Below are 25261 nucleotides of genomic sequence, written 5' to 3' on the forward strand. Positions count from 1 at the left end.
GCCTTTCATTTCTGTTTCGTGTCCATCCCAACGTTCATTTCACTACTCTAGAAGAGGGTAGTTTGAGTTGTTTTCGAAGACCAATTTTTTTCCCTTTTTTTTCTTAAATTAAAAATAAAATTATTTTAATTGCCTTAATTAAGACAAAAGAAAGAATCTGTGTCTGGCAGGATGTTGAATTTTTGTACTTCATAGTGTGTTGAAATTTCCGGGTAAAAGGACACTTTGCTGCACCAAGCTTGATTTCTTTCTTTTCACAAAACCCCCTTGGTGATTGAGATAAAGATGTTCCATATCATGAGTGATGCCCAACAATAGAAGAGCCAGTGGCATCCCTTCCATCTCTACATCCATAGCCAACATCATAGTGTCTATCAACATGGGTAACAGTGAAGGTGGCCACTACCAGAGACAAGGGCAGATGCAACGAGCACACCCAGATAGAGAATGCCTGCGGCAAAAGCAATGGCTACGGCCTGGGGAATTTCTTGCTCTTTTTGGGGTGAGCCCACTTGCACGTCCTTTTCACTTTTGAAATTACAACTTCAAGGCCCCCTTCGTCATCGGGAATTCAGAGATTTTTTCTAAGTTGTTTGGAAGCTTCAATCTCGTTTCAAAAACCTAATTTCAGGATTTGGCAGATCTTGATATCGTCGACCAAAAATTTAGAATTCAAGTGTTTCTCTGTGAAGAGCGGCCATGGGAACACCCATCGTCATCGTCTCCAGCATGATGTTCCATCCGCAGTAGGAGAGAAAGCAAACAAGAATTGCTCAAGGGCGTCGAGAACTGGGTATCCTAATACGAGATGAGAACTGTGCATAGAGAAAAACTATCAAAACGCATGGAAGACCTTCTTTCTGTACCCGCGAACCATTCCGCAACACATCAAAGAATTTAAGTCGTTTAATCTATTTTGGTAAATAGATATGGGAAGCATTCATTCCCTGATTATTGCCCATACTTCACAAACAACTACGTGATTATTATTGAGGAGGAAATCATGGAGCAAATTTTGGTGGGCGTGTGAAAACAATTGTTATTGTGTTTTACCAGCGTGAAGTGTAAATCAATGTAAACCTTGTTTTACTTGGTGAACGAGTCGAGTCTCATATGAATGTATTCATGAATTCAAAATTAATCCTAAGTTTTTATTGTTACTCCAAGCTTACTCTATTTTACTCTGAGTTTTTTTGTTTCCATGAGTGAATATTGTGCTTTTAAGTCTCGGGTGAAATCAGTTTCACGAAATCAGGTTCGGAAAACTTTCCCCTCTACCTCTCCGCGTAAAAAAATTCAACTAAGGTATCACGAAACTCTCCCCTCTACCTCTCCACTAAAACAATTTCAACATGGTATCGAAGCAGGTTAAACTTTGTTAGTATAAAAATAAATATTTTTACTAGCAGTTAAAATTGTTTTGAGGGTTTAGCATATTTACGAGCACGTAGAAAGTTTTTTTTCTTACACTCGGAAAGGGAAAAATCAAGCACAAGCTTCACTAATCCTCAAATAGCTCAGTTTAATGAAAAAATTATGATTATTGGGCTATTACAATGAAGGCCCTGTTTCCTTCTCAAGACATTTGGGATTTGGTGGAGAATGGTTTTCAAGAACCAACAGATGCAGTAGCCTACAATGCCTTATCTCTAGTAGAAAGAGATTTTTTAAAGGACAACAGGAAGAAGGATTCAAAAGCCCTATTCTATCTTTTCCAAGGAGTTCATGAAAGTATTTCCCCAAGGGTTGCAGCAACAACGAAGTCCAAGCAAGCATGTGACACCCTCTAGACAGCAAAGCTGCAAATGTTGAGAAGAGACTTTGAAACACTTTGTATGAAAGAGTCTGAGAATGTAGACTTGTTTTTTACACATGTAAGTGTGTTGGTTACTCAAATCGGGTTTAATGGTGATACACTTTAGGAAAGAAGAATAGTTGAGAAAGTTTTGAGAAGTTTGCCAGCAAGGTTTAATGCCATTGTTGGGGCCATAGAAGAGACAAAGGATCTCTCACAGTTCTCAGTGGATGAGCCTAATGCATCACTAATTTCTCATGAACATATACTGAATAGAGCAACAAGCTCCTCATTGGAGCATGATTTCAATGCACAAGTATCATTTGGTTGAGGTCAAGGCAAAGGAAAATCATATGCTACAGGACGAGGAAGAAGCCCACACAAAGGTGGAAGAAACAACTCTTCAAGCTCAAATGGAAGAGACAGCAATCAAAATCCAAGTCAAGGTCCAACAAAAAATAAACCACAAGGTCAGAGGTATGATAAATCTCAAGTTCAATGTGATTACTATAAGAAGTATGGTCATTATGCAAATGAATGTAGAAAGAAGCAATATGACATTAGTAACAAACCAAGTGTAAATTTCACAAAAGAAAATCAGAAGCATGATAGCATGTTTTTAGCTTGTAATGTAGCACAAGAAAAACAGAGTGATATATGGTATCTAAATTCACGGTGTAGTAACCACATGTTAGGAAACATAGAAATGTTTTCCAATCTAGATGAAAGTGTGAAATCTGAAGTGACATCAGGAACTGATAGCAAAGTCTCTGTCATGAGAAAACGAGGATTTAATATCCTAACAAAGAAGGGGGAGAAGAAGTACATCTCAGATGTTTACTTTGTCCCCGGTCTGAAGCGTAACACCATAAGCATTGGACAACTCATGCAAAAGGGATACAATATTTTTTTCAAGAATGATGTATGCACAATTTTGGATAGGCCTCCAAGAAGATAGCTAATTGCAAAGGTTCATATGACAAACAATAGAATTTTTCCGCTAAAACTAAAATCGAATTTGAAGGAAGATGGTGCACAAGCACAACTACCAATGAACTCAGAAGAAGAGGGAAGAAAAGATGCAGTTGTCACACAAGTAAACTTTCGAGTAGAGGTCAAAGATGAAAATTGGTTATGGCATTTGACATTTGGACATCTCAAATTTGGGGGTTTGAATTTTTTGCATACGAAAGGCATGGTGAAGGGATTACCACTAATAGAAAAACCAGACAACCTATGTGAAGGATGTATCTTGGGCAAGCAACATAGAGAGAAATTTCCAGCAGGAATGTCAGTAAGGGAAAAGGCACCTTTGGAGATTGTCCACTTACATTTATGTGGACCAATGCAGACACCATCAATTTGTGGCAGCCACTATGTATTGACCTTCATAGATGACTACACAAGGAAGACATGGGTCTATCTTCTAAAATAGAAAAGTGAAGTCTTTGAGCACTTTTGCTAATATAAAGCTCTTGTTGAGAAGCAAAGTGGACACTACATCAAAGTCCTCAAGACTGACAGACATGGAGAATACATCTCAAATGATTTCCTTCGTTTTTGTAGGGAGCATGGAAGTCACAAGCAATTTACAATATGGTATACACCTCAACAAAATGGTGTGGCAGAAAGGAAGAATAGGACCATTATAGAAATTGCAAGGAGTATGATGAAGGCAAAGCATTTCACAAATGATTATTGGGCTGAAGTTGTTGCTTGTGCATCATATATCTTGAATAGATGTCCAACCAAAAGTGCCCAAAACATAGTTCCTAAAGAGGCATGGAGTGGAAGAAAGCATAGTGTCACCCACATGAGAGTTTTTGGATGTGTGGCATATGCAAATGTCCCGGATGAGTTGAGGTATAAGTTGGACATCAAGGGGGAGAAATCTATATTTGTTGGATACAATGATGAATCCAAGGCATACAAACTCTACAATCCATTAAGCAAGAAGGTCATAATCAACAGAGATGTGCAGTTCTTAGAAGAGGAAGCATGGGATGGAAGTTTAGAAAAGACAATTAATCTCAAAGCATGCATACCACATGAAAAAAAATAGGAATTAACAACAACAAGTAATTCCTCAACAGTTATTCCCTCTACACCTATTCAAGTGCAACAAAGGAGATAGCAAGAAACACCATCAAAAAATAATAGGACAGTTTCACGCAGCCAAGCAAGTGCTTCCCCTAGCACATCGCAAAGCGCAACACCAAGTGACATGTCAAGCCCATCTTTAGCAAGCATAAGAAGACCAAAATTTAGAAATTTAAATGAAATTATGGGCAAGCTGAAGTTGATGGTACTGTTAGTCTGAATTCCTTATTTGCCTTTTTTTTCATGTAGATGACGCAATCCATTTTGAGGATGCAGTCAAAAAAGAAAAATGGGTTGCGGTAATGGAGGAAGAAATAGAAGCAATAAAAAGGAATGATACACGGGAGTTAGTGAACGTACCGAAAGGAAAACATGTCATTGGAGTGAAGTGGGTCTATAAGACCAAAAGCAACATTGAGGGAAAGATTGAAAGGCACAAAGCAAGGCTAGTTGTCAAAGGATACAAGTAGCAACATGGAAGATATTACACAGAGACATTCGTGACAGTTGCGAGGATGGAGACAGTGTTCATAGTTGTGGTGATTATTCACTGCATGAATGGAAAGTGTATCAAATAGATGTAAAATCAACATTATTGAATGGAGTGCTGAAAGAGGAAGTGTACCTTGCACAACTGCCTAGTTATGAGGTAGAAGGCTAAGAAGACAAAGTGCATCGGTTGAGGAAAGCTCTTTATGGGTTGAAGAAAGCACCGTGCACATGGTACAGCAGGATAGATGCCTACTTGCTAGACAATGGTTTCGAGAAATGTGATGGCAAACCCACTCTCTACATCAAGGAGAGCGAAGATAAGATTCTCATTATCATCCTATATGTAGATGATTTGATTTTTACATGCAGTGATGATTTCCTCATCGCTGATTTTGAACAAGTCATGAAGAGTGAATTTGAAATGACTGACTTGGGATTGTTAAGATATTTTTTGTGCATAGAAGTGAAGAAAACAGGAAATGGCATTTTTATCTCTCAAGAAAAGTATGTGGCAGAAATTTTGGAGAGGTTTAAAATGCAGAACAGTGAGTCCGCACCAACTCCAACTGTCATGGGGTTGAAGTTGAGCAAAAGAGATTGCAGCAGTAATGTCAATCCAACATTATACAAAAGCATGATGGGCAGCTTGATGTATTTGACCACCGCTAGGCCAGATATAATTTATGTAGTGAGTTTGGTGTTGAGGTTCATGGCGACACCCAAGGAGACACATTGGCAAGCAGCGAAAAGGATTCTAAGGTATGTCAATGGGACAAAACAATATGGCATTTTGTACATAGAAACAAGTGATTTCAGGCTAGTTGGTTACACTAATAGTGATTGGGTAGGAAGTGTCGATGTCAGAAAGAGCACGTCAGGATAGGTTTCTCATTTGGGTCTCGGAGCCATTTCATGGGCCTCCAAGAAGCAACCAATAGTCGAGCAAAGGTATAACTCAACATAATTTTCATGTTTAGAGAGTTTGAAAAAGAGGTGGAAAAGAAAATTCCCGATGTTCCTTTCCACATATAGTCCCTTAGCTCCGAAAAGGAAAACAATTATGCCCAAGAGAACCTCTCAGCCATGTTCGACTAAGGTATTCCTTTTTCGTAGTCAATCTATCTCAGTCCGGAAAAGGGTTAAACTTATAGTGACCCTACAGTGAAAAAGGTCATTGGTGAGGGTCATGCTTGTGACAGACCTTTAAGGTCCATCACCAATATCACATATGGTGACAGTCCTTAAAAAACCATTGTTGTAAGTGTATATAGTGATGGTCATTTAAGGTTTATCACAAAATCCATTTTCAATTACACTTTTGGTGAGGGTCATTAAAGTCCCGTCACTAATTCTCTCTTTGGTGACACTTTTTGTGAGGGTTATTAAAGGACCGTCACTAATTCTCATTTTCGTGACACTTCTAGTGAAAAACCTTTATTGGCCCTCACTAATGCTCTCTCATCACTAATTCTCTCTTTGGTGACACTTTTGGTGAGGGTTATTAAAGTCTTGTCACTAATTCTCGTTTTGGTGACATTTCTAGTGACAAACCTTTATTGACCCTCACCAATGCTCTTTTTTGTTACTTTTGGTGATGTTCAAAAAATGTTCGTCATGATTGATCATTCTAATGAGTTTTTGATGACAATATTTGCATGTTACTATATATTTTGTCAAAAGATAATGATTTAATATCGTTGTTGTGGAGTATTTTTTCATTATGTGTCGAGTGCCATATTGGTTAGATTTAATCTAATAAGTAATTAGTGTGTATAATTTCCCTCAAATAATGAGAATATATTTTTTCTATGAGTCAACACATGATTCATCTCTATTAGGTTTATTATCTAGAAAATTCCCTTTATATAAAGTTCCAATAGTATGTGTAGGAACTATATTATTTAATACATAATCAATCTCCATCAATTCTATTAATGAGATAGACCTAGCACTCCTCAACACTCATGGCACACCTTAACATGCTTTCGAACACACTAAAATTCCTTGGCACCTCGCATTTCTTGGAACATCTTTGCACCAGGAACATGTTTGTACCTAGAACATCTTTGTACCTATAACATATTGCCATGCGTAGGATGCCGAAGCACATGTAGGGATGCCCTAGCATAACATAGCACACCCTTAACATGTGTTGGCATGCCTGTAGTCCCTAGCATGCCCTGGAACACCCTGGAATAATCTTGCATTGACATACATTAGAACTTGGCACACATTGGCACTTGACATGTATTGGAACCTATTATTAGTGTGCCTAGCATGACCCTTTTGAAAAAAATAAAGTCTTGACTTATTAACCATCTTATGTGTTCATTTCCTTGCATTTTATCTTGTTTATTACTTTTGTTGCCTTGACACTCCTTGACGCATATTGGCATACTCTAGCACTCTGCACATCCTAGCATGTCTTAGCACCTGGCATGTCTTTTCATGTCTTAGCATTATTTGGCACATGTAAGCACACCCTGGAACTACCTAGCACACTCTATCACTTCTTGACATGCTCTGATATTCCTTGGCATGCCTTACCAGTGCTTAACATACCTTGTCACTCCCTCCTTGGTATGAAAACTAACACTCATTGACACTCCATAACACACCCTCATCTTCATTCACTTCCATGCATTCTGATCTAGTGCTCCCTTGTGTTGTCTTAGTACTCCTTAACACTCGTCAGCATGCATGTGCACTCTCTAGCACAACTTAGCGCTCTTTGACATGCTCTACCACTTTATAGCATGCATGAAACTGCTTGACACACATTGGCAATTGGAAAGTATTAGCATGTTTGATAGGCGTTGAGATGACTTGGTATGCTTTGTCATGGATTAATATTAAAGTTATTTGAGATCAATTATTGGAAAGTAGATGAGAAGCAATGGAGGAGGATTTGGCACTTAGAATGCACTGAAACTTGGCACTTGGCACCTATTGGCACCTAGTGTTGATGTGCCTACCATGGCCCTCAGGGAAAAGGTAAATTAATGATTCATTAACCCTATTATATGTTCATTTCCTTGTAGTTTAACTTGTTTCTCCCTTTTTCTGCCTTGACATTCCATGACATGCATTGTCACACCCTCGCACATCTTTGCATGCCTTAGAACTTGGCACATATTAGCATGTTTGACATGCCTTTGCACTATCTGGCACATGTTAGCATGCCCTAGCATTCCCTAACATACTTTGGCACTCATTCCCTCACAACTAGCATTACATTTTTCCAAAACTTGGGAACTTACATTTCCTAGAACACCTTGACAGTCCCTAGTTTTCATGCCCTCATAGATAGCCTTACTTTTTTTGCAACTTGGGAACCCAACCAATTCATTAGAAAAACAATGTTGTGCCTAACCCAAAGTCTCCCTTTCTTTGAAATTTGTTTGTCCATCCCTTATCACAACCATATTCTTGCATCCTACAAGTCCTATTCTGAACTTCTCCTAAAACACTTCATCCTTGGGACACCTAGAATTCACTGACACTCCTTGGAACACACTCTTATTCGTTAATTTCCAAGCCTTTTGACCTAGTTTTTCCTTGTGTTCCCCTGGCACTCCCTAACACTCCTCAACATCCATTGACATTATATTCCATGTGTTACCACACATTTCATTCCTTGGCATACCCTAGAACTCCTTACATATCATGCCCTCACAACTATCCTTACCTTTTTTGGAACTTGGGAACCCAACCAAGTCTTGCCTTGACTACAACAACTTAACCAAGTTATAGTTACTACGACTAGACTATGCCTTGTTCACCTAAGAACTACCTATAACACATCCTAGGCTAGTCATGTCAAATCTCAACTCATCCCACTTAACAAGTTACCAAGTCAAGGTTGTTGTCCAACCATGGCCATAAAACAACTAAGAAACATAGTTTACATCTTGACATACCATAACACTTGGCACGTATACCAATTCCTTAGCACTATGTGGCACGTTTTAGCATCCACTACATTTATTGGCATCCTTTGCACTCCCTAGCACTCTAGCATGCCTTGGCACTACCTAGCATATAATCTTGTTCAACTAAGAACTTCTAATGACTCATCTTAGGCAACTTGTGTTGAATATCAACTCATACAACTTAACAAGTTACAGAGACAGGGCTCACATCTAACTGTGGTCGTAAAACAACTAAGCAACAAAGTTTACATCTTAACATTCCATTACACCTAGAACGCCTAACAATCCCTTGGCACTATGTAGCACGTGTTATCATCCCCTACATTTCTTGGCATGCTTTGGCACTCCCTAGGACATCCTAACACTCCTTGACACTTAGCACACCTAGTACTCGCTAACACTCTATGTCACACTCTTATTCATTCGTTTCCATGCATTTGAAACTAGTGCTCCCATGTGTTTCCCTCGAACTTGGCCCCAACATTCCCTAGCATGTGTTTGTGCCACACCCTAGCGCTAGGAACTTCTTGGCATTCCTTAGCACTTGGCATGCCTAAAATGCCTTGGAACTGTGTAACATGTGTTAGCACTTCCTAGCATTCCCTAGAACACCTTGGCACTCCCTAGCTATCATGCCCTCATAGATAGCCTTACGTTTTTGTGACTTGGGAACCCAATCAAGTCATTGGCAAAATAATGTTGTGCCCAACCAAATTCTCCCTTTGTCTAAAATTGTTTTGTACAGGCCTTATCACAACCATAGGTTTTCCTCCTGCAAGTCCTATTTTGAACTTCTCCTAAAACACTTCATCCTTGGGGCACTTGGAATTTGCTGACACTCCTTGGCACACACTCTTATTCATTCATTTCCAAACATTTTGGCCTAGTTCTTCCTTGTGATGCCTTGGCACCATCCTTCATACCTTTTCACTTCCTCCTTAGCACACCTGGAACTCATTGAAACTTCATTTCCATGCATTTGAAATGAGTACTCCCTTGTGTTTCCTTAACACTTGGCCCTCACACTCCCTAGCATGCATTTATGCCACACCTTGGTACCTCACACATCCTGGCATTCCTATCATGCCTTGGAAATGTCTAGCATGTGTTAGTACTTCCTAGCATTCCCTGTCACACCATGGTACTCCCTAGTTGTCATGCTCTCGTACATAGCCTAACTTTTTTTGATACTTGGCAACCCAACCAAGTCATTGTAAAAACAATGTTGTGGCCAACCCCAAGTCCCCCTTTGTCTAAAACTAGTTTTTCCAACCCCTTATTGTAACCACAGGTTTGCCTCCTACAAGTCTTATTCCGGCCTTCTCCTAACACACTTTATCCTTGAGACACCTGAAATTCGTTGACACTCCTTGACACACACTCTTATTCATTCATTTCCATGCATTTTGACCTAGTTCTCCCTTGTGATGTTTTGGCCCTCCCTAACACTCCTCATCATGCATTGACACTGTCTAGCATGTGTTAGCATGCCTTTTCATTCCTTGTAACACTTTGGCACTCCTTAGCTATCATGCCTTGACAACTACACTTACCTTTTTTGGGGCTTAGCATTGCCTAGCATACCATGTCACTCTCTCCTTATCACACCTCGAACTCACTAACACTCCCTATCAAACACTCTTATTCATTCATTTCCATGAATTTTCACTTATGGCTCTCTTGTGTTTTCATGACACTCCCTAACACTCCTTAACATGCATTGACATACCTTGGCACGTTACACATCTTGGTATGCTTCCTTAGCACTCTATCATATGTTAGCACAACTATTAGGCCCCTATACTACTAGTGTAACCCCTTATTGTTATTAGTACAACCCATTTATTATATTGATGTACCCATGTAATGCCCATATTGTTAATATTGTGCCCCATAGAAGCCCACTATTGTTATTATTGTGCCCTTACATTATTATTGTTATGTCGGCTCTGATTACGTTATGACCCCTTAAACTCCTATATATAGAAAGGAGGTCTTTTCATTTGTATCATCCAAGAATTGTTCATTTGTGTAATGCAAAGGAGGTTTCCCCCTTGAAGAGGCTGGATTCTAAGGCGTTGATCTCTCTTTTCTATCTTTTTGTGAGCTAGTTTCATAACATTTGGTATCAAAGCTTTCGATTCTAGGGTTTCATTGCTCCGAACAGGTCATCGTGGAATTTTCACTATAACATTTTTCTGTGATGTTTCAGAAGCTAAAAGAAAAACCCATTTGAGAAGAAATCACGTTCAATTTCAGGTCCAAATTGCAGAGCTTTTCGCGCTATATTTGCGGAGATATGATCTGAGGAAGTTGGTCTTTTTGTGGACTCCTGAAGTACATTCCAAACAAGTGACCTGGGGAAAATCGTCATAACTTTCTCTCTGAGCATCGGATTGAAATTTCGTAAGAAGGTACAGAAAGAGGACGGACTTTAGTTTCTTGTATATCTTTTTTAGATCCAAAGGTTGAAACAATGACTCGTGGCACGTCATACAAGTTCACTCTACTGAACTAGTCTATAATCAGGTCATCTTGGGAGATTGTGCATAGCTCTTTCTTGGAGAATCCAATTTGGATCAGATTGGTGGCATTGGAAAGAGAACATAGAGGGCTACTATAGATCACAATTTTAGAACTTAAAGATCCAAAAGTACATATTTATAGTCATTTCAATATCGAGCTCCTAAAATCAAGAAAAAGCAAGAAGAGGAAGTTTGATGGAAAGGATCTGGTAAATTGGATACTTAAGATGGAGCAATATTTTGATCTACATGGTGTACCACTGTTACAAAAGGTATGTATTACATCTTAATATTTAGAACCGGATCAATTTTTATGGTATGAAGGGCTTTGTTCTCGTAAACAACTTGTTACGTGGTCAATTTTCACGGAGGAAATGATAGCACATTATGAGGATACAAAGAGCAACGCCTTCATTAGAGCAACACCACAACAATTGGAAAGAGTAAAAGGGCTTTGTGACATTATGGAAAGCAAAATTATGGAAACCAGGTTGCATACCCCTCACAACTATAAAGATGGAAGTGTTGTTTCTCCTAGCCTTCCACAACCTACAAGGGTTACACCACAACAATTGGAAGAAAAAAGAGAAAAAGGGCTTGTTACAATTGTGATAGAAAATGCACTAAAGGCCATAAGTGTGCTGAGAAGAAATTATTTTACATAGAATATGAAGAGGAGGAAGAAATGGATCAAAAAACATCAAAAGAAGAAGATATACACCAGGACCCCACCCCAGAGAAAGAAGAAATGAATCAGATGATATCTTGTAAAGCATTGGCAAGAATTACCACTCCTCAAACTCTCAAGATAGAAGGACATATCAACAAGAAAAAGGTGCAAGAAGTGAAAGATCACATCGAGAAAGAAGAAATGAATCCAACCATATCTTGTAATTCATTGGTCGAAATTACCACTCCTCAGCCTATCATGATAGAAGGGCATATCAAGAACAAAAATGTTCAAGAAGTGAAAGATCACATCGAGCATCAAGAATCGAATCCGACCATATCTTTTAAACGAATGGAACAAATTGCCACTCCTCAAACTCTAGAGATAGAGGGACATATCAAGAAGAAAAAGGTTCAAGCAGTGAAAGATCACATCGAGCATCAACAATAAGTTCTCCAGCTTTTAAAGGATAATGCCACTTCGATACAAAATCAAACGAAACAACATGTAGATCAAAATTGTAGTGAAAAATGTTTTGATGTAGGTGATTGGGTATTTTTTTTGCTACATCTCACGCAAGCTATTTATGAGAAGGAAATGTTGGCAATACTACATGCACTTAAAAAATGGCGACCTTACTGAATGGGAAGACTCTTCAAGGATGAGGATGTGGAAGCATTGTTTTGTGCTATTTCTATTATCCAACCAGGTTGATAAACGAAGCAAGGGATGAATGGAAGAAGGACAAAGAAGTATGGCCACTTATTCAAAAGTTGCAAAAGATCCCAATTCAAACAATATTGCCAAAAATTGAAGAGGAGCAGTCACAGAAACAAGAACCCGATAGCTACGAAATCGATCAATTTCAGAGTATCTCATCAAATGGAAGAACTTACCCACTAAAGATTCCACATGGGAGGACAAGAAATTTATACAAAAGCATCAAGAGCTACTCAAGCGTTGAGGACAACGCTTTTTGAAGGAGAGGGGCATGTTAGGCCCCTATACTACTAGTTTAGCCCCTTATTGTTATTAGTACTACCCACTTATGATATTTATGTACACATGTAGTGCCCATATTGTTACTATTGTGCCCCATAGAAGCCCGCTATTGTTATTATTATGCCCTTACATTATTATTGTTATGTCGGCTTTGATTATGTTATGAACCCTTAGACTCCTATATATAGAAAGGAGGTCTTTTCATTTGTATCATCCAAGAATTGTTCATTTGTGTAATGTAAAGGAGGTTGCCCCCTCGAAGAGGCTGAATTCTAAGGCGTTGATCTTTCTTTTCTATCTTTTTGTGAGTTGGTTTCATAAAAATTGCTTAGCATACCTTGTCACTCCCTCTTTAGCACACTTGGAACTCACTGACACTTTATTTCCATGCATTTGAAAGTAATTCTCGATTATGTTTCCTTAGTACTTGGTCCTCACACTCCCTAGCATGTGTTTGCACCACACGATGTCACTTGACACATTTTGGCATGCCTTGGAACTATCTAGAATGTGTTAGTACTTCTTATAATTCCCTGGCACACCTTTGCACTTCCTAGCTATCATGCCCTCATAGATAACCTTACTTTTTTTGCGACTTAGGAACCAAACCAAGTCATTAGTAAACAAATGTTGTGCCCAACCCAAGGTCTCCCTTTTTTTGAAATTGCTTTGTCTCTCCCCTTATTATATCCATATGCTTGCGTCCTACAAGTCCTATTCTGACCTTCTCCCAACACACTTTATCTTTGAGACACCTAGAATTCGTTGACACTCCTTCGCACATACTCTTGTTCATTCATTTCCATGTATTTTGACCTAGTTCTCCCTTGTAATGTCCTAGGACTCCCTAACACTCCTCATTATGCATTGGCACTGTCTCATATGTGCTAGCATGTATTTTCATTCCTTCGCAGGCCCTCCTTAGTTATCATGCCCTCACAACTCACTAGAAGAAAAAATCACATTGGTGAGGGTTGAAAAATGTCACCATAAGCACATTGGTGACAATCAAAAGAGTTCCCGTCACCAAAAATTGAACGCCACTAAAGGTGGCATGTCGCCAAAAGTATAAGGGTTGTGGCGACATTCAAGTTCCGTCAACAATAATGATTTATAGTGATGGTCAGTGACCGTCAACATTTCATATGAGCAATGGTTACGAACCTTAGCCTTTATCACCAGAAATCAGAATGTCACCAAAGGTGGCGTCGTAAAAATTACAAGTATTGTGGTTATATTCAAAGTCCATCATGAAAATGATTATAACGACGGATGGTGATCGTCACCATTTCATATGAAACACAACGATTTATTTTGATGGACCTTTCATGGTTGTTACTATTGATGCATATATATGGCAACATTCATTAACTATCACTATTTCATATTTTGGTGAGGGTTAAAAAATGTCACCATAAACTCATTGTTGATGTTCAAAATGGTCTTTGTCACCCAAAATTGAACGTCACGAAAGGCCACATTTCTAAAAGTATAGGTGTTGTGGTGACATTCAAGGTCCGTCACAAATAATGATTATAATGATAGATAGTGAGCGTCATCATTTCATATGAACAATTACAATTTATGGGGATGGACATTTCATGGTTGTCACTATTGATGCACATATATGGTGGAGTTCAATGACCATCACCTTTTCATATTTTGGCGAGGGTAAAAAAATATCACCATTAGCTCATTGGTCATGGTCAAAAGAGCCTCCATCACTAAAAACTGATCATCACCATTCCATACAAATATCAGGGCAGGATGGAATCAAACCACCAACCTATTTATTGTAAAGAAGGCTCTTTTCCATTGAGCTAACACCCTGTAAAGAATTAGACCTTAAAAAATTACACCTTGAAACATTATAAATTGTAAATTCTATAACTTTTAATAAAGTATAAAATTTTGTAACGTTTTAGCAAATATTTTACTAAACAAGAAAAATAACATCAAAGCTCTAATGGTTATGGAAGTTATGAAAAGTGGTTGGGGGGGGCAATAGTTACATATAGGATACTCAATATGTTCAGTTGAATACTCAATTAGAAGTAAAACTTTGAATACATTTATAGCCATAAATGACCTATAATTATCAAACCTAAAATCTGAAATTACACCAAAGATTGATTTATCACCTTTTCAATTATGTAAATTTGTTGTGACAACATAAAATTCTGCCTCTGAAACACTTATTTGCATGCAAAAAATAAAAAAAAATAGTGAGTATATATGATGCAATTATGAATAATGAACTACATGTTTGATTCCTACTAGCTATGGGGCCTAGAAAACTGATTGGGAGTGCTTCTCATTATTAATTAATTCAAGATGTCAAAATACAACGATCAATAACAATGATCTTGAAATGTAACCACTATAAAGATGCTAAAATTTTAAGCACAAAGTTTGGCCAATATACATTACACCAATAAAATATCCAAAGGGCATTCAAACACTTTCAAATCCATGAGAAGCATGAGTATCCAAAGATGTGATTGCATGGATACAAGGAAAGCACTCTCCACCTCTCAATTATAACTAGCAATTTCACCGAGAGGTGCAAAGGAACACCAATAGGAGGACTAAGGGGAATGTGGAAGGAAATATTCCGTAGATTATTTTTTGTAATATTTCACAGTTTTACAAAGTTCTATAGGTTGAATGATAATGATTAACACATAATCAACTTACTATTTAGTTGTTAGGATATAGCAGAGGGGGAGGAAAAACTTTTGCAGATAAGAGTAAAAAAATGTAAATCTATTAAATAAATATGGCATCATTATAGTTAAAATAGATATCTTTATCATATTGAATAGAGTCTTGTACAAGCCAAAAAAAAAATTACATCGGCAATTTTTCATGTTGACCTATAAATCTCATACATATGACAAATAATTGAAGAGGTATGTGATGATGAGTAAATTTAGATAACACCTCAATATCTTGCAAACTTGAGTGTAACTACAAATCATCCAAAAAAGTTCAAAGAACAAGTAATCATTGATGAAAAATGTACAGGAGCATACATATAAACATACTATCAATGTATAATATTAACATCTACCCACAACATAAAAAAGCACCAGAAAGCTTGCGTTATTTAATAACACAACTCTAACATTTAATCACAAAATTGCTATTAAATTCAAAGTTACTCGAGCAAAAATTATTGCAAAGCACAAATTAGAAATACAAAAATTTTCATTTACCATTTTTAATTATGTGGAAGTTAAATTATTTTCCCCATGCCATTGGTTTCTAGCTTGGGTGGCTAAAAGGAAATGTAATCCTCACCATCTAGATTCAAATCTCACTCATCACATGTTTTCCCCTCATAGGCTCATAGCTTCCAAAATGAGATATTTCATTTGGATGGGGCAGGTGATATCTCTGAGTGACTTTTGATGGATTAAATTCCCTGGTCATAGCAACTTAGCTAAGAATGGATTCCATAAGTCCACAGGTGAAATTCCTTCATTGACTGGCAGTATTCAATCCAAAAAAACCATGTTCCCCATCCTTTAGTTTGCTACAGTATAATATCAGGTCAACATGTGAGGGGACTGATGATCAACTAACTTGGGAAGACAATAAGCACTGAAATTTCTAGTAATCAAACCATTAATGAAATAAAAAATTTATGCATGTCATATATAAAAAAACAGTATTAATGGCAATCATATTTCAATATAAAGGCTTCCAATTACTGTTATTGTCATCCCACCGATCAAGAAGTTGTATTGTATAGTCAATTTTTTTGATTCTTTTGTTTATGAGAAACTTATTTATGGATACTAAATATGCTCAACTAAAGTTGTAGAATGACATCACGTATCCCTTTTTATTGAATGATAGAGCTTATACTTTACATGCACAAACAAAAAAACACAGAATACAATAAAGTAGCACCAAACCTATCATATATAAAAAAGGAAAACAAAAAGAGCATTAATAGATGCAGTTGCTAAATTTCTAATCATTAAAGGAGACAAAATAGGTACATGGTATGTCTCATTAACACATTTTTTACCTTGGAGTATGTACAATGTTTTAATGGGCACCTGTGATGGTTAAAGCAGGCAAAAGAATAATGTGGTGTGTTGCAAAATAAAAATATATCAGTTTTCTTAGAGAGTGGGAACTTGGAACCCACTCCCATATAAAAAACCTAAAATACAACAAAATTTCTAAACCTATCATACAACAAAAAGGAAAACAAAAAGAGAAATAGTAGATGTAGATGCTAAATTTCTAATCATTGAAGGAGACAAAAGAGGTACATAGTATGTCTCAAAAACACATTTTTTACTTTGTAGTATGTACAATGTTTCAATGCATGTCAGTGACGGTCAATAAATGAAAAAGAATCATGTCACATGTTGCAAAATAAAGATAAATCAGTTCCTTTAGAGAGTGGTCACTTGGAACCCGCGTATGTCAACATGATATTTAACCAGAGGAGCGAAAAATATTGTATTCAAGTCATGATCATATCTGCATTCTAAGCTTAACTCTTGCTCTAGAGGTGACCCCAAGAGTCCAATTCTATCTTATGGAAACTTAACCATAATTTAAAGTATCTACCAAATTATACATTTCACCACAAATGGCTTATGTAGCTCAGGTTCCTACAAGCTTTATTTCATGCTCGAATTGTGCCTTCACTCTTACCAATGGGTTCATACTAAATCTTGATGGAGTAGCTAAGGTCCAAGTAGGAAGGTCTGGGAATGATGGGGTAGTAATGAATCAGAAAGATAGTATCTTTTTTTCTTTCTCCATCGGCATATCAAAAAATAATTGAATTTGAGGCTCTAGTTCAGGAACTAACTTAAGTGTTTAATAAGGAAATGGTACACTCAATATTGAAAGAGACTCTCCCCTCTAGTAATCGGGTTTCAGATAAATGGGGTATCAGAGATTGGAGTATTCAGGATCTCTTGAATGAAATTAGGTGTCTTGTTGCAAAGATTCTTGTAATAAGGTTTTCCTATGTAAGAATATGCTTAAATAATATGAGGAACTAGATAGGAAACTGAGGAGATAATTTGGGACTAAAGAAAATTGAGGTGAGAATTCAAACCATGCCATGTTGGATGAAAATAAGAGAAAGTATGACATGTGGATTTACGGGAATACTAGAACCTCTAGTCTTGTTAAATCAAGGCTCTCTCATTTAAGGCAAGAGGAACACTTTCCACCACCAACCATAATGAATTTGGTAGGAAACACAACTATCATCTTTCTGGGTGGAGGAAAAATATGAATGACTACCTCTATTTTCCTACCCTATTTTGAAAAGAACAACAGAAGACATCTAAAATATGTATAGTGTGGTAACTGATCTAGCTTGAAACATAGTGCATATATGAGACCACTTTCAGGAATTTTTGAGACACTTACTACACACAAAGGGGCTTGTAGTTATACATGTCCCTCAATCATACACCAATCAATTAAATAAGATGAAACTTTGAATTGAAATTTGGTCCTAACACATTGGTCAAGGTGATGGTAGATGAACAAAGGGCCATTGCAAGGAATTTATCCATTTCATCCAAGCATGCTTGAAGTGATAACACCTATGTATCATATCCCAGCATGGTTGGTAAAGGTTAAAGGAAATTTTTTTTGTCATGCCCCTTGCCAGCGATACATGGCCACCTTATGGGGATGCATCCACCCTACCCCTTTGGGTTTTGACCTCGTGGCGTAGCTCAGGTGTCTAACTGGACTTTGCCAATTTATCTACACCCTCAAGGAACCAGTGGTACATGTTAAAATGGTCAAAATATTTTAGGAGGTGGTCTTTGATAAGTAAACTAATGATAATACATAATAAAGGTCTTGGTAGAACCCTCTATTAGGCACCAATGTAATTATGTGTAATTGTGATATAGATCTTTTGTCCCCCCCCCCCTAAAAATGAACATGCTACAACATGCAATGAGTATCGAAGATAAAGAGGAAGATTACCCATTGAGAAGCTTGAAATTGTTGTAGTTAAAATATTGGCATAATTTGTAGCCATGAAGAGCTCAAGGAAACACATCATGCACACCTTTGCAATGGGTAAGACAACAAACTTTAGAATTTTAAAGATGGATTTTGATTCATTGCCATTTTTTAGAATCATTGTTGGAATAAATCCTTAGAATATAGACATGGAATTGATATGTTTTCATAACAACTTTGCTAGGAACTATTTACTTCATGTTAATCTCCTTCAGTCCAATCCAAACACTCCTTATCTAATTTTGACTAGAAGTTGAGACAGGTCCACATCATGGTCTTAGCTTCCAGTAGTCGTGATTCTAAACAATCATCAACTGAGCCAAAATGCAAATAAAGACTATTTTCTCAATAACGGACCAGAGAAAAGCATGTAATCACCAAACTTATATGAAAGGATGTTCATTTATTGAATGGAAAAACTAGTTAGCAAAAAAAAGTGTAACTCATGCAAGACACGATCCAGTCCAAGTTAATATAGTTGAACAATTATCAAAATCATGCATTAACTATTCCTTCAAGCGAGTGTTAGAATTACAAGGGATCTGCATATCTCAAAAATTCAGTGCTTCAATAATCACAATTTTATCAGTAAATTTGCAGTGAAATTGTTGATGCACACAAATATATCCAAATGAAATTTGTTAACCATTCAACGTTCAAAATTTTACTCTGCTTCAGCTATCTGTCATATAGCTAAAACGAATGAAGAAAATATCACTTTGTTTGATACAAATACAAGCATAATTATGAATATTCTACAAGCAACCAATTTAATATGATCTAGATTCTCATGTAGTCTCTAAATATTTTTTATATATTTTGAGTAGATATTCTCAAAGACAGTGACTGTAAAACTTGACGAGGGGCCCAAGAATGTCTACTCACAATGAAACTAAGAGTCAAACTGAAAAATAAACATGTGAGACAATGTAGTATTATTTTACAAATTTTTTCATGATGGACTACTCAAGAAGGCAAAATCAAGAGATTTCTTGTTTGCAGAGCAACCAACTATTTGTAGATTTTGTGTAGTGCATGGAACAATGAAAAAATGATATAAGTACACACATAATGGCCACATTTTTATTTTCCTCTTCAAGTACACATATTATCAACTCCATAAGTTTAGAGACTTAGCATATCCAGATCAGAACTTTGCCTCTTCAAAGGGACAACCAACAAATTCTCACCAAATGCTATAACAGGCATACAAAATGATAAGTAATAATCCACAAAATGTGAATAATATTATCTTACCTTTCAATCATCTTTTGTAGTGTCAAAAATCTTCCCAATCGTGTGAAAATCAGACATAGTATAGATAAAGTAAAAACAATGTACACAAAGAAAAACAACAAGGTCTATCAACAAAGAAAATAAAATTTAAAATAGTCAAAACAAGACCACATATAGACATACAACCACAACTTGATACAATTTTCGACCAAACTAAACCCCTTGCCTAGAGAAGTACCTCTTGAGAGCCGGTTCATATTAAATCTTGATGGGGAAACTAAGTTCCAAGAAGGCATATTTGGGAGTGACGGGCTAATAATGAATCACAAAGATAGTATCATTTTTTCTTTATCCATTGGAATATAAAAGAGAATCTAAATTTGAGGCCCCAGTTTAGGGACAAACTTAAGTACTAAATAAGGCAATGATACACTCAATATTGAAAGAGACTCTACCCTCTAGTAATCAAGTTTCAAATAAATCAGGTATCAAATATTGGAGTATTCATGATATCTTGTAGGAAATTAGGTGTCTTGTTGTGAAGATTCATGTAATAAGGTTTTCCTATGTAACAATATGGTTCAAAAAATGAGGAAACAAATAGGTAACTAAGGAGATCATTTGGGACTAAGGAAAATTTAAGTGAGAATTCAGGCCCCTCCATGTTGGAAGAAATTAATAGAATGTGGAACAAATGTGGATGTGTGGGAATACTGGAACCTCTAGTCATGTTAAATGTACAATTCCTTCAAACTTGTTATCTCACCAAGTCATGGTGGCATCACTCCTATGATACAACCACCAGGAAGAGACTGTATTATGTGACATGACTTAATGTTATAAAAGGTGGAGAAAATAGTCAGAGAATGTAGGGGATTGACAACAAATGGAGCTGAATAAAGAGGATTGGCATCACGAAGTTAACAATTTTAAGAACATTGAGTTTAAATGGAAAATTCTGCTGAAGCTCCTATAGGATAATGATACAAAATTTACAGCTGGAAAATCACAAACCCGGAGGACAGCATCACAAATGACAACCTAAATAATAATAATAGATGGAACCATTTAAATGTGGACCAAGGTATTGGTAGTTCAACTATCAAAGAGAGTTAAGGGCATGCAGCAAACATCAAGGCCAAACTCTTTGGTGATGATGGATGAGAGCCAAGGTTGCAGGCCATTGTATTCGCAACCAAAATAGGAAGAGGTTTCTTTGTTTTTAAATTTAATTACAAGATTATTGTTCTTTCAACTTTAATGGGTTTTTCCACATAGGTTTTAAAAATTACAGTATAACTTAACTTCATACAAGATGTTTTGTTTTTTCAAAATGGAACTGAATCCTTCTGCTCCGTTTCCTTTTTATTTTGGTTATTGGGTGCAATTTGACGCTATATGTTTTTCGGAATTATTAAGTGTTATAGTCAAATTTTAGGATTATCTATGATTCTAGTCTAATGGACCATGTTTGGCACTGCCCAAAAGAATTCCAGAAAATTAATAGAATTGAGGGGAGTGAAAGGCAAAAACTTGACTCTCTATGTGCCTTGAAGAATGGGTAGCCCCAACCCACATGATTATCTGTTGTGTCAAAGCCTAAATGGAATTGTAACACTAGATATAAAGTTAAAGTAATCCATACGAATGGATGCTTATCGAGAATTCTTTGAAATAAAAGAATATGGTGAAATCTACTCTATGATTACATATCAGCCTTCCTATTTTTGTTTTCTTTTTTGAATTTAGTCCAGGTGAGGGTTGGGGCAAGGGCTGTGAGTGTTGTCTTTTGTGGATTTTTTAGGTGAAAACTATTGTTCATAACTTTTTGTGCAATGGTTATGGTAGTGGATACTGTTTTCAAATGATAAATTCATCGTTATATGTTTGAATGTGTTGATGGATTCATAATGCTTGATGTTCTATTGTATGGGGATTAATGGATGCTTGTGTCAAATTCAACTTAATTGGTGTCATGTATAAAAGGTAAGGTAAACAAAAATAATCATCTACACAATATAGAAGCAATCAAAGACACTAACAACCCCAAAAAATACCCTAGAAAAACCCCAACTATGGGGATAACCCGGCTAATGGAATTCCATGAAAGCCTGGACAAGCGGTAAACCCTTGGCCCCTTACAATGGGAATGCAGAACACACTTGCTCAACCTTTGGAACATTGCAATGGAGACTAATAAGCCTATTTATAAGCTTATTTCCATCCAAATATAACTGGCATAATACCATGGGCCCAAAAACACTAGCTATAGACTATCATTCCCGAGTCAAGGTGAATCCTAACAATTGAATCCCCTTAACTAGATTTGTTGTACCCTTTTTTTAGGCAGTTGTTAATTTGGTTTTTCCATAAATATATTATTAAAAATGTATTTTATCTTATTTACATTAGAAGAGAGTCAAGACTATGTTGAGTATATTTAACACATGGATCTTCTAGCGATAATATAAGTATCGATCATTATTTTTTTTTGACTAGGCTTCAGTTTGTGCTACTAGAGACAGTGCTTCCTATGAAAGAGTTGTTGAGTTTGGTGATGATTTTATAACTGTTGCACAAGTTTCCATTTTTTCTAGCTTAATTGATGGTTTTTCAGGAAATCTCTTCCAACGCTTTGGATTTTATCATATGTGGTTGATTGAGTTCAGAGTTTTCCTATTTTTTGTTGAGTAGTTGATCAACACCTATTTTCTCTCTATCCAATTGTCACTTTTTCAAGGCTTATCATACCCCTATTTGCAAGGTTAAATGTGGAGGATTGAAGGATACTCTTATTGATAACTTGCTTGCTCCTGTTTGTAAGGTATGGATCAGTGGTTACACCGCTAAATTGATTCATGATTTTTTTATGCAGTTTGAAAATTCCCCCCCTAACCATTATGGTCCATGAAGCATGAGTGCACAAATTTGTCTTTTGAATTTTCTCTATCTTCCTATAGACATTGATTGAAAATACTAGACTTAATCCAATTGAAGTTGTTGATATTGTAGTGGGTATTATTCTTGCACCTCGCTCTCAATGTGCCAATGAGTGCAAGATGGCTAATTTTTATGCGGGATTTCCAAGTGTATATCCTACCATTTCATGTGTCAAATGAGTTATTTTCTTGATGGATTACTGAGCTTTTGTGACAATTTCATGTTGCATACCACATCACCCCTCAAGAGACTGCACCTATCAAGACTGTCACTAGACAATGCTCTTTACGCCTACAAGCAATTGTAGATGTTGCAGCGACAATTAAAACTAGGTTTTATGACATTGGTATGTCAATATATGTTTTCTACCATTGTATTATCATATCAGGTTTGAATTTAGATAAGTTTATGATTTCAATTTGTTTGCGTCAGGCATCAATGCAGGAGTGGAGTTAATGACTATCAATCCTATGGCATGGGAAGGTTTTGCCAATTCAAAGGTAGGCATCAATAAAATTTAAAGATGTTGTAAACATAAGGCTTTTAATTTTGTCGATAGTTTCAATTTGATGTTTTTGTCCACACTCTTCTATGTTGTTAATATAGCTTACGATTGCCTTCGTATTTATGCACATACACACACACACACACACCTAGATATATATACAACTGTACAAGGATAGATATATAAGTACTTCTTTAAATATTTGCATGAAAGGCACTGATGGCTTTTTTTTCCCTTTCCAATAGGTTGAATTTTTTAGAAAAGCACAGGATTGTCTTTTACCCATGGTTATCATCTTAGAAAATGTAGGTGAGCACTATGGATTTTCACGTGAAGACCAAGATCAAGCAGTGTTATATGAATGATATTTTAAGATTTTGATACGAGTGAAGTCAATGTTGGTGCATTTCGTATGAATTAATCAGCGAAGGTAAGGAATGTGAGTTGAATATTAGCTGCTAGAATTGTTTTTCAGGTTGAATCTCATAGGCGCACAATAACACGAATATTTGTAGGGAAGTTCAAATATGAGATCATCCTAGCTGAAGAAAAGGTAAAAAACACCCATGTCCTATAATTTCCAAAGTTGGAGTCGTTGGAGAGTTGTCTCAATGGTATTTAATGTGTTTCTTGCTTTTGTGCTAAAGATTGTTGATCCTAAAACTAGAGATGAGAAGCCCGTGATGATATGTGTTGATGATGGATTTCATCCTAATGCTTCTCTATATGATTTAGGGAAACTCAGATGTTCATTTAAGAATAGGGGAAGCACCATTGTTGGTATAGAGTTTTTTTCCCAATTGCATGCTAAGCATGTTTTCTATGTTGGTCATTTTATCAAAAAAGCTACAACATGCTACATTTTCTGTCATTGTAAAGCACTGGATGTTGAGTATTCTGTCTGTGTGAGTTATGTCTATGTTCTATTCCAATCTCACAAAGGAGAATCAAGCTAATTAAGTGATGGATTTGGTCTTGTATTGCTGATGAAGAGGGCAGTGGCCATGCAAAAGGGTGCACACTGAACAATAGAAAACAAGTTGATCAATGCATGGAGTTTCATTATAAACACAAATATTCTGAATGGATGAGCAAAAATCCTCATCTTTTTGAACTATCTATTTCCCACCTCTCTTGCCTCCACCTTCTACAAAATGTTATGAACTAAAATCCCACTCATGCAAAAGTTCATCTCCAACTATAACATTGTTGGGATCAATCTAGATGCATTACTACAACACTTAAAAAGTTGTTCTTTACTTGTAGACTTTTACACATGCAAACCTATTCATAAAACAAACTAGACTTTATACAAAAAGGTTTATGCAATGAGACAAAAATAGTGTGAGGGACCCATATCATTTTCAGTTTGTACCAATCATGCCTAAAAAACTATGCAAACTTATTGTCTCTAAAACTTTAGTTTCATCTTTGCTCGAGAATATAGGATTTCCTACCTTCATGCATATGGGGACTCAAAGCCAATCATAAATTGGCTGAAAAGAGAAGCTAAAAATTTGAGCTACCACTTGCAGCCTCTTTTTCCAAGCCTTCTATTTTTATGTTTCCTTTAACCAGGAACAAGAATCAAGAAGCAGATAGATTGTCCAAAGTCGGCTTGGAAATGGACCCAACCTCATTGAAAGTCACAAATTCAAAGCAAGGCCAGCAAACATAATTTCATCATAACACTTGGCAGTAAATAATCTTGTTGCTCTCTCTATGCTCTTTTCTCAAATATGAAAAATGATCTTATCAGCGTTTTCAGCAGTTCTATATGATCATTTTGACTATAACAGGGATGTAAATTATATAAATAGGGGTAGGTAAATGATTAAACTTTGGATTTTGGACAAAGGTTTAGTATAGATAATAGGAGAATAGATGTATCCTTTTTAGAGGATGGTCACTTGACAAATGACATGGCTACAAATTCTTTTAAGGTTTTGTAGATCTCGACTCTTCTAGAAAAATATTATTTTAGGCTAATTGGCCTTCAGGAATGCCTATTGGCATATATGGATGTAATCTTATTATCAA

At 36.5% G+C, this 25261-nt stretch overlaps 1 protein-coding gene across 1 annotated transcript; it reads left to right on the forward strand.

The window, feature by feature from the left end:
* The first annotated feature begins 379 nt into the window (after positions 1-379).
* Positions 380-23586, forward strand: LOC149171691 (3-ketoacyl-CoA thiolase 2, peroxisomal-like). Its single transcript, XM_089426053.1, has 9 exons — positions 380-502; positions 642-793; positions 928-1018; positions 22276-22356; positions 22517-22600; positions 22737-22863; positions 22964-23062; positions 23149-23216; positions 23467-23586. The coding sequence occupies exons 1-9, from the start codon at positions 380-382 to the stop codon at positions 23584-23586; spliced, it is 945 nt and encodes a 314-aa protein (XP_089282179.1).
* Positions 23587-25261: the final 1675 nt, after the last annotated feature.

This window comes from Pinus tabuliformis, chromosome 4_2 (genome assembly GCF_031772625.1).
Source record: "Pinus tabuliformis cultivar Carrire ecotype Pingquan chromosome 4_2, CPIR1, whole genome shotgun sequence".
Lineage (NCBI taxonomy): Eukaryota > Viridiplantae > Streptophyta > Pinopsida > Pinales > Pinaceae > Pinus > Pinus tabuliformis.

Excerpts from the sequence above, each read along its gene's own strand:
- LOC149171691 (XM_089426053.1), top strand. The coding sequence starts at position 380 with ATGGGTAACAGTGAAGGTGGCCACTACCAGAGACAAGGGCAGATGCAA. Across the intron at positions 503-641 it reads AATTTCTTGCTCTTTTTGGG|ATCTTGATATCGTCGACCAA; the intron begins GTGAGCCCACTT and ends AGGATTTGGCAG. Across the intron at positions 22,864-22,963 it reads TTTTTATGCGGGATTTCCAA|AGACTGCACCTATCAAGACT; the intron begins GTGTATATCCTA and ends TCACCCCTCAAG.